General features: G+C 35.7%; 1 protein-coding gene across 2 annotated transcripts in view; it reads right to left on the bottom strand.

The window, feature by feature from the left end:
• Positions 1 to 628: 628 nt before the first annotated feature.
• Positions 629 to 13,239, bottom strand: part of HACL1 (2-hydroxyacyl-CoA lyase 1) — a 20,941-nt gene continuing 8,330 nt past the window's right edge. The window contains exons 6-17 of one of the 2 annotated variants that reach the window (XM_021538161.3): positions 12,874 to 12,951; positions 11,804 to 11,898; positions 11,281 to 11,393; positions 9,560 to 9,695; positions 8,292 to 8,397; positions 6,862 to 6,945; positions 6,484 to 6,585; positions 5,452 to 5,606; positions 4,142 to 4,300; positions 3,732 to 3,839; positions 2,951 to 3,137; positions 629 to 2,567 (exon numbers count right to left, since the gene is read on the bottom strand). In XM_021538161.3, the coding sequence (XP_021393836.1) occupies positions 2,535 to 2,567; positions 2,951 to 3,137; positions 3,732 to 3,839; positions 4,142 to 4,300; positions 5,452 to 5,606; positions 6,484 to 6,585; positions 6,862 to 6,945; positions 8,292 to 8,397; positions 9,560 to 9,695; positions 11,281 to 11,393; positions 11,804 to 11,898; positions 12,874 to 12,951 (1,356 nt within the window). In that variant the 3' untranslated portion in view covers positions 629 to 2,534. The remainder of the gene's footprint in view (positions 2,568 to 2,950; positions 3,138 to 3,731; positions 3,840 to 4,141; positions 4,301 to 5,451; positions 5,607 to 6,483; positions 6,586 to 6,861; positions 6,946 to 8,291; positions 8,398 to 9,559; positions 9,696 to 11,280; positions 11,394 to 11,803; positions 11,899 to 12,873; positions 12,952 to 13,239) is intronic. The other variant, XM_021538160.2, reaches the window with a different exon arrangement.

Raw genomic sequence — 13,239 nt, 5'->3', positions numbered from 1 at the left:
TAATTCCAAGTTCTGGCATTGAAGGAAAACTTCCAGTTGGGTAAAGCCACATGAATGACAGCATTCTCCAAGCTTAAACATCTGTAATTTTTTGCTTTTTTTAATAAAATTAGGGCAGTTCAGAGACAGCTTGTTTCCGTCTCATCTTTGAAACTGTTCTCTTTCATGCAATTTTATCTGCCTAACACTGCTCTTAGATCAACTCCATGGTGTAAAACAATACCAAGCAGGTAAGCTTTATAAACAAAGCAGCAGAGATTTCACTCTCCTTGGCTTTACATGGAAATTGTGCCCTCTCACATCTCAAAACCCCTAATCATTACAACCTAAGAAATTCTATTGTATCATGGTATTATGTCTACTTTAAAGCCGTAAGAAATGCAGTGTTAATTCTTTCTTAAGCTTTTTAAAATCTTAATGAAATCCAAACTGATGTTATCAATTATGTTACCACCTACCTAGAATTTCAAATTCTTTGCTTTCCATTTCCACACCTTGACTCATTAAAATAAATTGTGCATGTTATTGTAGTTATTCAACAACATTTTAGGAAATCAAATGTAAGCTGATTTCCAACAGCTAACACAAAACGCTAACATAATTCAAACACTCTTATAAAGGACAAACAGCATCAAAATCACTTTTTATTAATTTTCAAGTATAAAACAGTAATTTCCACATTTGCTTATCCAATGCAAATTATCTCCCCTGTGGTCAGCTTCAGCATTAACTCTGAAAGATATTTTACACTGTCATAATGGATTGTGTTTAATCACAGACACACATCAAAATTAACTTGTGGTGAGACAAGAAGAATGAGAAAAAATTAATGTCACGTTTCAACAATGCTCCACCCTCTCTGCAGAGTACCCCAGAGAACACAGCAACTCACCAGCCTTACATTTTTTTTGAGCTGTATCCCTTCTAGGATTTTATCCTTTTGCACTTCAGATTATTTCAGATACTATTTCTTTCAGATATTATCTTCCTGTGTAGAGACAATCCTACATTCCTCTGCCTAACAGTAACCCATGGCCTTGGGCCAGACCCAAACTGAAGTGCCAGACCCAATAAGCCAAGCCTTTTGCAACAAACCTGACTGCAGGCCATGATCCCCTGCCAGCCCAATCCTTTCTCTCCTCAGGTCATCAAGTGCCTTCCACTAGATAACTAACACTTACTGACAATGGAATAATAGAAAATAAAGCAAGCAAAACCCAAATCAGAGACAGAATATTCCCTTCTGTGCATGTAACAACAAAGAACCTGTGCATGCATTTAAGAACAGATGTAAATATAAAGTAATCTGTTTAGAGTGTCCTGTATAGTAACTGTTGTAGGTCATGACAGAAGCAAAAACAAAGAGCTACTTCATTTCTAAAGTCTGAACTTTAAAGTCAGATTGTCAGATGCAGCAACAAATAAAAACACAGTAGACAGAATGCCAGGCAGACCAAATATCTGCTTTAAATGTCACCTCTGCATCATAGTGCAGGTAGGACTCTAGGTCTCTATAGAGTTACATGAAGAACTTTTGTTGTATAATTAGCCAGCCATAGCACAAACACTGGTGGTTGCTGTGTGATGCCAGCCAAAACAAACATTATGCTCCAGTCTAATAGTTTTTATTGTTGTTGCTCTGGTGAGGGATTTTTTAAAATTTTGTTTTCATTTGTTTTTTTGTTTTTTTTTTTTTTTTTTGTGGTCTTTAAGTTGGTGTCATTGTTGATATTTCAGTGATGGTGGTGACAATGTTTTATTTAAAATGCGTCTGATTATAAAGATTTACAATCTATTAATACTGGAAATGTCTAATAAATATGGCTATGTTTTCACCCTAAAGACATCGTGGTGCTTGTGGCTTCAAACAAAAATCCAGGGTTTGCTTTTCTTACAAACACGTATATTCCAGGTAGTGAAAACAAATTCAGTAGACAGAAGCTTAGCCCTTGAGTAAGTCTGCATTTTTAATACTACTCCTACATTCAGAAGAAGCTGAAAAATCAATCTGTAAAATTAGGAAGCTACTATCAATGCAATAGGCTTCGATGCATAATGAGGCCAACTGAGAATTATTCACAAGATGCCTTGGTTTGGTCCTTAGAGGACAAAGTTTTTAACAAGCAGAATGGTGGTGTGGTTGGTTAAAAATCAAGCTACTATAACTGCAGACACTTCTATGCAAACTTCTATGTTTCACGCAGCATAAAACCCTCACCTTATTCTGTTCATCCAGAACATTCAAGATTTTAATTCACAAATAATGGGTGTTACTCAGAGTAAAAGAAAGTGTAGACAATTTTATCATCAGTGTTTGTGTACAATGTGTTAGAAGGCCTGGTATACATTCATATGTGTCTTTCTCATTTTACAATTACCTAATTTCAGCATTTAAAGATTCCTCTAACAGCATTTCTAAAAGCCCACTTTGTTCCAATGCCTATGCAAAATACAGTTGTATCAGTTCTGCTTCCAGAAAACAACTCAGTTTTGTTTAACATGCTGCTTTGCACCACCATCATCTTCCTCTTCTACTACAGATTAGAACGAGTCAGCCAGGGAAATTCCTGGAAGCAAAAAAAAACACCAATAAACACCACATCAGAATGGGCAAACAGTAAGAGGCAATCCATAGGACATAAAAACTGCTCAAAAATGTTTTGCCTCTTTTGGTCTAGAATGAAAAAGAATAACCTTAAAATATGTAAACAGTCATTAAGGATTATACATTAATAACAGCTAGCAGGAGAAAAACCCAAAGAAGCAGATAGCAAGGAAAGCAGATGGCATGGTGTAAAAGGACCTATTTTCTCTATCTCCCAAATCTAAGAACAATCTTTTTTCTTGTAACCATCTCTGCCTCCTCTGTGGTTTAAGTGATGGTCCCTAAGGTTTTCAGAAGCTCACCACCACGAAGCTTGCAGAAAAAATAAGGAAAACAAATACATACCTGTTTCTTTCTCTCAGATTGTGGATCAATCATTACATTTATAAGAGAAGGTGTTTGCTCATCAGTCACACTTGCTTTCAGAGCATTTTGCAATTCTTCTGGTGTTTTAACAAAGTATCCTTTACCTCCAAAGGCAGACATAATTTTCTCATAGTGTGCATTTGGCAGGAGAGAAACAGGAGGTACACTGTAACAGAATGGAAAACATGACTAATGGCATGGGAAAATTGCCAGGCTGAGTAATTTAATTACTTTAGCACCAATTTTAAAGTGCAAGATGATTATTGTGCTGGCCTGATGAATTCTTCTGGGCTGAAAAATGGATGGTTCCTGTATCACCTAAGATGTTTTTATAGAGTACTGTACTCATTTTTATCTTGTGGAGTCATTCCTCAGCTAAGCTTTAGCCTAGTTCTCTTTGTACAGAGATCTTAATTCAGAAGCAGAAGTCCTGTGTAAACTCAGAACTCAGGTCTCAGGTAATTTTGTAGAATATCAAGATTTTGAAAGTTATGAACGCTTTGGTCTGAACTGCTGCAGGAACCTGAGAAAAATAGTAGAGAATCATCACTCTGCTGCACTGTTGTGCAAGCAGTAGGCTGGAATTAGGTTGGCTGTTTACTTTTGGTAATTGATTCTTACTTATATGAACTTAGCCCAGGACTAAATTTATTTTATAAATGTAATTTTAATCTAGATCATAAAGCATAAAAAATATAGAGAATGAACATTTTGGTCACTTTTTCCATAGTTACAAAGGCCATACTTTGAAGATGCTTACCATGTAACAGGGTCACCAAACTTTAACATTTGCTCCCAGGAATTTGCATCCAAACCAGTGTAAATACCATTGTTGTTTACTACAATAATCAGGATTGGCAAGTTATATCTATAAAAAGAGACATTTGAAAGAATTCTGAAATACTTGCCCTGTTCTTTAAGATGTTAAGAGTGTAATTGTCCTTACAAGTAAAAGGAAAAAAAATCCCAGTTCTACCTGAAATATGATTCAACAATCACTCGTAAAGCACTACATAACAACAACATGTATTGTTTATGCACAAAAAATGAACATATATGTTTTTTGGCTTGTTTTTATGTGTTTTATGGATATCCCACCTACCAGCAGTTACATTTTTCTAGTTAAAGTGACCCTGAAGAGCATATTTTTGAGCCAAAAAAACCAGTTACCTGCAGATAGTCTCCACCTCCATTCCAGAAAATCCAAAAGCACTATCCCCTTCTATGCAGACAACTCGCCTTCCAGGTGTGTGGTCCCTGGCTACCATTGCAGCTGCTATGGCAAAACCCAGCCCCACTCCCATGGTTCCAAAAGTACCTGCATCAAGCCTAAAGGGAGAATAAAGAATTACTATCACTTTATTTCTACTCAATCTCTTTAATTAATTCATGATGCTTTAATTTTAATACTTTGCCATATAGTATTCAAATACTGTTTTATAAACAGGTGGTATAAAGAGATACCAGAAGTAGAGATTATTATATTCAGCCAAACAATTGATAAAACTGCAAATGTTTAAAGTGATATAAACATACTGGAACTCAAATTAAAATGAAAAGCTCTTGTACACTAGTGCTACAATAAAAAACTATTCCCATATGCTTTTAGCTTGCATAGCAACAGTATTTCAAAAACATTCAATTGCTGTAGAGACAGACAACATGAAATATTTCTGTATTTAATTCTTTGAAAATATAACTATTAGTCTGAAAGCCATTGATTAAATACTGCTGTTCAAATTTTAGTCTTCTGTTCAACTATTTGAAATCAAATTGAAAGCTATAATTTAGTTAGATCATTTCCATCAGAAGCACATAATGGACACAGAAGTACATAAAGCAGTAGATTATTCTAGGGTTAACTGCTTGAATTTCCTTTCAGATATGTGCAGTGCAGTCTGAAGAGACAACCAGTAACATTACTGTGTACTTATTTTAAATAAGGGGGGAAAATACACACTCTTTCCCAGCTCTACTGGAAGTACCTGGGTGTTGTTCGTTGTTTTGTTCACAAAGCAGTATTTTGAGTACACCCACATCTTAGACATGTAGGTTTACATGAAAGCATGCCAATTATATAATCCAATTTTCAAGTTTTCCCCATTTTAAATGTTCCAAATAAAAACTCTTCACATTAATTCTTTTCAACATGAGAAGCCCAATTACTGTTTTTATTTTTCATCAATATTTACCACAGACTCTGAACAAAGAAACAAACATCTAGGTGAGGGAATTGAACACAATGCTCATCACTCACTTTCCACAACAGAGAGAGCAACTATCACCATTCTGCTGCAGAGCACACAGAGAATTGTTAAAATCTCTGACAGGACATCAGTATGTGAGTGGAAAACTTTCCTTAATCCTTCTCCCAACATATTATACTTATGTTTTCTTTTCCAGACCACTCTTCTTCTTAGCTAAATGAAAACATTTATGCAGAAATGTAGTGTGTTGAGTCAGAACAAAAGATATCACACCTTTGACGGGGATAGAAATTTGGAAGCATAGTTCGTCCAATGTCCATGGTGTTTGCTCCCTCACTTACTAAAATGCAGTCCTTGGGTATCAGTTCTCTGATGTGATGAAAGACTGTATAATAATTCATAGGCAGAGATTTCTGTAATGCTAATCCCTTAAAAATAAAAGATATTAGTAACTCCCACAAATAGAATTTAGGGTTCAAAACACAGACACATAAATAATAATGATGGAAATAAAAATACTCTGCTAGGTAAGGCTAGAGTATTTGGTTTTTCAGGCACTGCATCAAGGTCACTCCTTCTGTATCTATCCTGGTGACACAACATATTTATCAGAGGCTCAACAAGCTCAGCAGCCCTTCAATGACTTATCATTAGCAGAAGCTATTAAAACTCAGTTTAACTCAAGAGGCTCATGAAATTTTTCTGCACCAGGTGTGACTCTAAGTGAGCTGTTATCCGCGTGCTGGGAGATAATTCAAAAGAGCAATCTGCTAAAATGACTTTATTTTACATCCCAGTATTGGGAACATGCATCTGAAGTTGCAGAATATGGGTCTCTTGGTCTTAACAGCTACTTGCTTTTGACATAGATTAAACCTAGACCAGCATTGCTAAACTGCACAATCACAGAAAATTATTACAAATAGAAGAAAACTAAGAATGCATCTTCACCTGAGCCAGTTTCCACTTGGAGTACTTGGAGTATCTGTCCATTGCTTAAAAGCCACTGCCCATAACATAGCAGCTCTGGCTGTGGTCTTCTACTAATGGCTTTAAGAATCCAATCCCAAAGTGTAATGATTTCTATGCAGTTTGAATTTATACAAAATACTTAACCTATAATGCTTACAGTTCCTAAGCATAAGGAGAGTAAGCCTGTACCAGAATGGTACAAATTTTCAAAGTCTGAGTGACTTAACTGCAAAATAATTGAGAAATAACTGGACATAGACCAGTTATAAAACCGACAATTTATCAGTGCCTGTTATGGCAAGAAACCTTTTAATTTCTTTCATGTCACGCTACCTTTGATCTTTCCTCATTGTTCTTTATTTTCCCTCTTAGCTTCCGCCACCACTCTGAATTAGAAGGGTATTTCCATGATCTTTTCTTGAATTCTTCTAGGAGCTGGAACAATATTGAAATGTTGTAGAGGGTTCTTTCAACATGTTTAAAAGACAACAAAAACATCAATAATAACATTATCAAGAACCATCCCAGCACAATCACAGTAACACTAATCAGAATCTTTCACATATAATTTGACAATAGACTGGATATACAACATGGTTTTCCTTGAACAGCTGGGGATTTTTTTTTTCTTTTATTTTTAACAAGCAAATTACTTCACATGAATCATAGGAAATTGAGGTCAAAACCAGAGGACATGGGACATTACGTTACCTGCTCAGTCACGGCGTTTATGTCACCTAATAAAGTTGCAGCTGGCCTTACATTATTCCCCAGCTCTTCTGCACAAATATCAATCTGTATTTAAAAAATAAAAACAACCATTAACTCAAGAATATTAACCACAACATTTTTTTTCAGTTCAAGTGAGGAATATGCCCTAACATACACAGATGTCTAACACTGTCTTCATACCCTGTTTTGGCTGTAGAGGTAACTTCCTTTGTCTTTCCTTGACATGACATCAGGAAATCCTTTAAACAAAGTAAAACCCTATGGTACATACCTATTTTAATGAAAGTCATATATACCCTTAAAGTTGACTGCTTGCTTCTTTCAAACTCCTGCAGACACTGTAGAACTTTATTACAGCATTGTATGTGAGCTAAAAAAATCTAGGCTCAGGTATACCCTTAAAGTCTATACAAAGCAGCAATTTTCTCACTGAGAAAATTGTTTGTTTGCTACTTGACAGAAAGAACTTAGTTAGCATAAAGAAACTGAAAAGTAGGTTGCAACTACTGAAGCAAATCTTTCAGTGATGCATGAACCCTCTAAGATTACATAAACTGTTATTTTTGACCAGGTCACACCAACTATTAACTAAGTCAGTGTTTTAATACTAATCTCTGACTGTGAAAAAATTGAGATGAAAAATATATTTTCTTTAATTTTTTTAAGAAGAGGAAACATAAAATATGTATTATTTGTAAAAATAATAATTGCAAAAATAACGTGTATTTTTTTAAATTGAGCTTTTAATGCTACTGTGAAGTTTAGAACTTGAGACTATGCTCCAGGCCAGGTTAAGCAGGACAGCCAATGTGTTGGATCAACTACTACTATTTGATCACAGAGTCTTGGAGAGGAGATTTTAAGGACTTAAGGACTTCTCTTTCTAAGAGCTGGCAGATTGTCAAATGCATTCATTAGTTAAACAGCCTTTCTTCCTCTTATTTAATTTCTGAGTGACTGAGCTCTTACATTATAACAGGATGTGAAAGCAATTATTTTTCAGAAAAAAATCAGCCAAGAGAACAGAATGAATGATTCCACAATTTCAAAGACAGTTTTCTTTCAATCATAGAAATTCCAGTGCTCTAAAGATCACAACAGTATAGTGAGTCTAACCCTGTATTAGTCAACTGCATAGATGTGTCTGCCCTCCTCATTATAGCAGCACCAAGCTCTTGATACTAGGAACAATATTATAAGCATTCTTGAAAAAATAAGGAAGTAAAAACAATAATTAATGATATCCTAAGTATTTCTGGAGAATTACCATAGCTGTATGCACCACACTGTGCTGTCCATATGGCAGTATTTGCCACATGAAATACATTACCAAAATAATTTACAGTAATTGCTCTGGGCAATGCTAGAACACAGAAGACTTCCATTAAGTGAAATGATTTTCTGCTTACATGAATAACCTTTACATCCTGTTGATATCTCGGTGGAAGACCAAAATGCAAAATCCAATTCAACCTTGCACCAAGCAAGATGATTACATCAGCATGCTGTAATGCCCTAATAAAGGGAAATGACAGAACCAGATAAGAAGGAATCACCATTACATTTAATAGTCTTTGCAAAATTAGAACCAATCCAAACCACCACAGCAAACCCCATAATACACATATAAATCTTCCTTCCTCTAAGCTGCTTGCTTAGCCTCAAAATCCTGTATCCTTTTATACAGCCAATCACCAAGCCATTCTTGAGTTAAGGAACTTAAGAAGAAAATTAATTACTATTTTCCTATTACACCATATATAGGAGAGGAATCATTACATTAGGAGACCAACAAGATGCCAGAATGATACTGAGGTTAAAGCAAAAGACTCACTGTTGTGACACTGGCAAGAGTAGGTACCAAAACTAAGATTGGTATGGGCCTCTCAGCTTAGTCTCCCATTAATTTACCTTACAGATAGGCAGACAATATTTGGTATATTCTTTTATTCTCCATTCTTCCTAGCAGCATGCTTAACAGTGATAAAGCTAAGACACTCAGCAACAGACAGCATTTTACTTTCAGAGTATATAAATGCTCCATCTGCAAACCAACTCTGTGCATATTCATACATAGTGGGGTACTTAGAGTCCATTCACATTAATTTTGCCAAAAGCCCCCCCCCCCCCCAAAAAAAAAACCTGTTAAAATTACTTTAAACACAATTACATTCAGTACAGTTTGAAATATCTTACTTTTCTTTATAAATAAATTGCAATTTAGTGATAAGGTATTGCAAACACTGCACAGAGAAAACAGCTGGCAAAACTTCAACTGCAACATGGGCAGTTCAAGCTTCTGTTTATGGTGTTAAAGTAAAAAGAAGGAATTTGTCTAGTGCACAAAGTTAAATGTTTAACATAAAACTGCTTGCCAGCTCTGTTTTTTGTTATGAAATACACACTAGCAACAGTAATACATCTACTTGCCATAGGTTTCATAGCTCAGAATATAATAAATATCAAAGAGTCTATCTTCCTGGTCAGCATTCTAAAGTGATCCACTTAAATCTGTTGTCCCTTTTCCAGCAAGATCTTCAGTGCTCTACAGTGAAGTGCAAAACATAGTTGAAAAAAAATTTGTGGTGTGAATTTTCTCTTCCCTGGCATCTGTAGCCCACCAAAATTCCTAGTTGTTTCTCATCTGTTAGGATTAGAAGCCTTGCTTTATATTTACGTTGATCTTGCTGCAGCTACACAATTTGGATGGTTATCAGGAACTACTCCTTTTGCCATTGGTGTAGGCAAAAAAGGCAGTCCACAAAGGTCCACCAACTTTCTGATGTTGTTTTCAGCATGTGAATAAGCAGCACCTGAATGAAATGAAAGAGACTGCTTAATACTACAGAAACCAACTGTATTTGCTTGAACCTCAATTAAACTGATTACATTATGGCATAAGGAGTACTGTTTCCCATTATGAAAGCTGCCTGTTACTTTTCATTCTGAAGAACTCAAAACTAAACCTGCCACACCACAGGTATCTGTTGAAAATATTCACATATTTTCAACAAAAAGTTTTGGTTTCTTGTAAGACTTCAGCTGAACTATTTTATCAATTTTCATGAAGCAGGGCAGGGAAAAATAGGAAATCTTGTTTATTTAAAATGACAAGTTTTTAGTGAGTGAAATTTGTTATTATGGGACAGAGCTGCAGCAGCAACACGAGATGACCTTTAAGTTGTGTAAAGTAACTTCTTGCTTACTCCCTGCTCAAAGACTACTATAAGACTACTTTAGTGAAAAGAGAGTAGCACAAACAAGTCCTTGCAAAGGTTTGTGTTTGTGCACACATTTCATGTGATGCTGCAGCAGTAAATGGCTGCTGAATTAAGCTTGCCCAGGCAACCTAAAATAACTGACTGGTCCTTGTGCAATGGCTTGAATCTGTGAGTCTTATATCCTGAAGAATATACTACTGTAAATCTTTCAAAAATTCTGCTAACAACACTATATAGCACAAAGTCCAGGTACATTTGTTGAGTAGATTCTCAATTGTGGGCATTGACAAAACGCATCTTTTTTTTTTTTTTTTTTGAGTTTTCCACCTTTAGTTTTAGAAAACACCCTTTTCTTCCTGTGTATCCAGCCAGAGTGGGGGAAAAAAACCCCATAAGCTCTTCTGATCTACCTTCTGTTTTCAATTTCATTACCTAATCAATCATAAGATCCATCTAATTTCAATCACTGCACTCCTTATTAAACATAGGCAGAGATCATTCCCCACATCTGCAGGAAAATATCCTGGGTTAAATGAGCTGGTTGTTTCAATTCTGTTCCTAACTGACCTGTATCTTCAACAGAAACACCACTGCACTGGCTAACATGCCACAAGGAGACACAAAAGAAGTGAACAGCACAGGAAATAACTACCCCCCATCCCCAGGAATTGATTACATTGGCAGAGTGCACTGAAAAGTCTGTAAAACAGTAACAGCAGCAGCACCTGCTGTGTTGCTGTACATTCCCACAAAGGTGGGCTGGTACTTTCAGCAAGAACCAACAGAAAAATGACCTTTGGTTACTCTGATTCTCGCTATATATGCCAGAGCAGAGAATATAATTTCTTTAATAGAATTTAAGTTGCTTGGAATTTTGAAAGTGATTCCTTGGTATTGGCTCTAGGATTAAAGACAACAGTTATCTGTTTTTTTCCTATATAAAAATGTATTTTATCAACTGATTTTTCTTTGAACTAGATGAAAAATAAACCATTACAGAACAGAAACAAAAATTCTAAAACCAGAGCAGATTTTAACATTAAATTCCAAAGAATTTTGTGGTTTTACTACTGGTTGGTTGGTTGGACTAAAAAGAAGATGGGTAACACTTCTGGGGAAAAGCAATCTGCTCTTGTCCTGAATGTGCACAGTTCAAAGCTACATCAAAGAATTCTACCTTTGCCAATGATGAGCAGAGGCTGCTTGGAAAGAACAATGACAGAGGCTGCTTTGGATACAGCAGAGTGTTCAGCCATGCTGATGGGAGGTGGCAGGCAGCATTCCATGTACCTGAAGCCAAGCAAAACAAAATAGGCTCTTTGAAAAATTCAAAACAAGAAATGCTGAAAGACAAAAACTATTGTTGAGAATAAAATTGCAGTTGCTACACACCATGTTACAGCATTTATTAGAACAGGAAATATTTTTTTCAAAACAGGCTTTGAAGTTTCCCCTTCTTGTTTCTTTAATCTTGTAGGTAGTGTTACAGAGATTTACAAAGTGACATCATTATATTATCATATTGACTCATTCTTTTTTGCACATTTCATTACAAACTGTAATCTGTATCATGTTATGATAGAATGTCACATTTAGGGGCTGAAATTTTTGTTTTAGGAAAATAAAATATGAAATTGACCTACAAATGAATTTTCTTTTGTTCAGTGGCTTTAAAAATAATGAACGAAATCTTTACGCACTTGACAGAGCTCTTATTCACCTGAAGATTCACAAAATCCCCAGGTATGTCAATATAGCAGGAACCTGGACGACCATACATACTGGTTCTTACAGCCTAGAAAACATACAATCACAGTTTTAATCACCAACAGGACTTTAAAAATATTTATATGCAAAAAAGCAAGAAAACTCTGCTGTAGGCAGACAAGGTGCACAGTTTTATTTTGCTGATTCATCGTAGTGGAAGCTTCCATGGATTGATTTATACCAACAACATAAAGTTTTGACAGCTATTTATACTTTCTCTTATATACCAGCTGGAGTCTTTTAGCAGATGTACAGTATTAGACTCTAAATTCTTTGTTTAATTTGCAATGAAACAACTGCATTATCAGCTGTTATGTTTGGAGATATAAAATTAAACATTCATGCTGAATTCTACTTAAAGTAGCACAGAGTAAAACCAAGATAATCAATGCCTCCATTTTCTATTACTTTTGACCCCAGTTCTTCTATTGCAGGTAGATGCTGTGCTGAATTTGCACTTCTGGAAATAGTATGACTATATGCAGAATTCAGGCTGACATGGCTAAAGGGCTGCTACAGCAGTACCAAGAGACTTCTCTAATCCTCTCTGAAGCACTGAGATAAGGATGTGTTTTTTCTCACTCTCAAAAAAGACCAACAGAGCAAAAAAAATTCAAATCCCAAACACAACCATCTCCACTGCTCCCCTCCAAATCTCCTTCACATGACAGTGATAAAACAGCTGAAGCATTACATTTCTAGTTATTACAACTCTCCCTAAAAGCATTTATTTAATAAAAATTTCCCAACTCTGTCTGAAGCTAACAAAAATCATGGCAGGGATCAGTAAGCATAAGACTGAACTAGGATCTATTTCTAGCCTATTCCATAACTTTGTTCACAAGGCAGAACACTCTCAATTCTTAATTTACTCAATCAATCATCACCTCCATCTGCCAGAGCAAATTACTTAGAATAATAACTATACAAAAATAAACCCTCAAAACTTAAAACAGGGGACAGTTACCTGATGTTCTGTTGTTCATTTTGTATTTTTTCATACCTTTTCAATAACAGCAGGAATAACTTCCAGGCTGCTTGGGCGGACAGACAGCTTGCTGTACAGCCTGCCAGCTTCAACCTGAATAAAGGCAAATAACCACTGCATTGGTTAATCAGAGTAATTTGCTCATTTCCACATGAATAAAATGAAAGAAATGCCAGATGAAAAGCAACAAGGTGGACATTTTCCTACAGAAAAATGCAGTAGCAGCGAGTGAAAACTGTCAAAACCATAGTCATCCCTCCAAGTGTTTAAGCTTTTTGTTTTGTTTTCATAAACTGGTTTATTTTCTCGGACATTTTGCTTTTGTCCATCTCAGAACAAACAAAGGAAATTTATACTAGCTGAAAACCTAAAACACAGTAT

The sequence above is a fragment of the Lonchura striata genome, chromosome 1 (assembly GCF_046129695.1).
Source record: "Lonchura striata isolate bLonStr1 chromosome 1, bLonStr1.mat, whole genome shotgun sequence".
NCBI lineage: Eukaryota > Metazoa > Chordata > Aves > Passeriformes > Estrildidae > Lonchura > Lonchura striata.
Note: the sequence above shows the minus strand (reverse complement) of the source record. Positions and strands in the feature narration are given on the sequence as shown.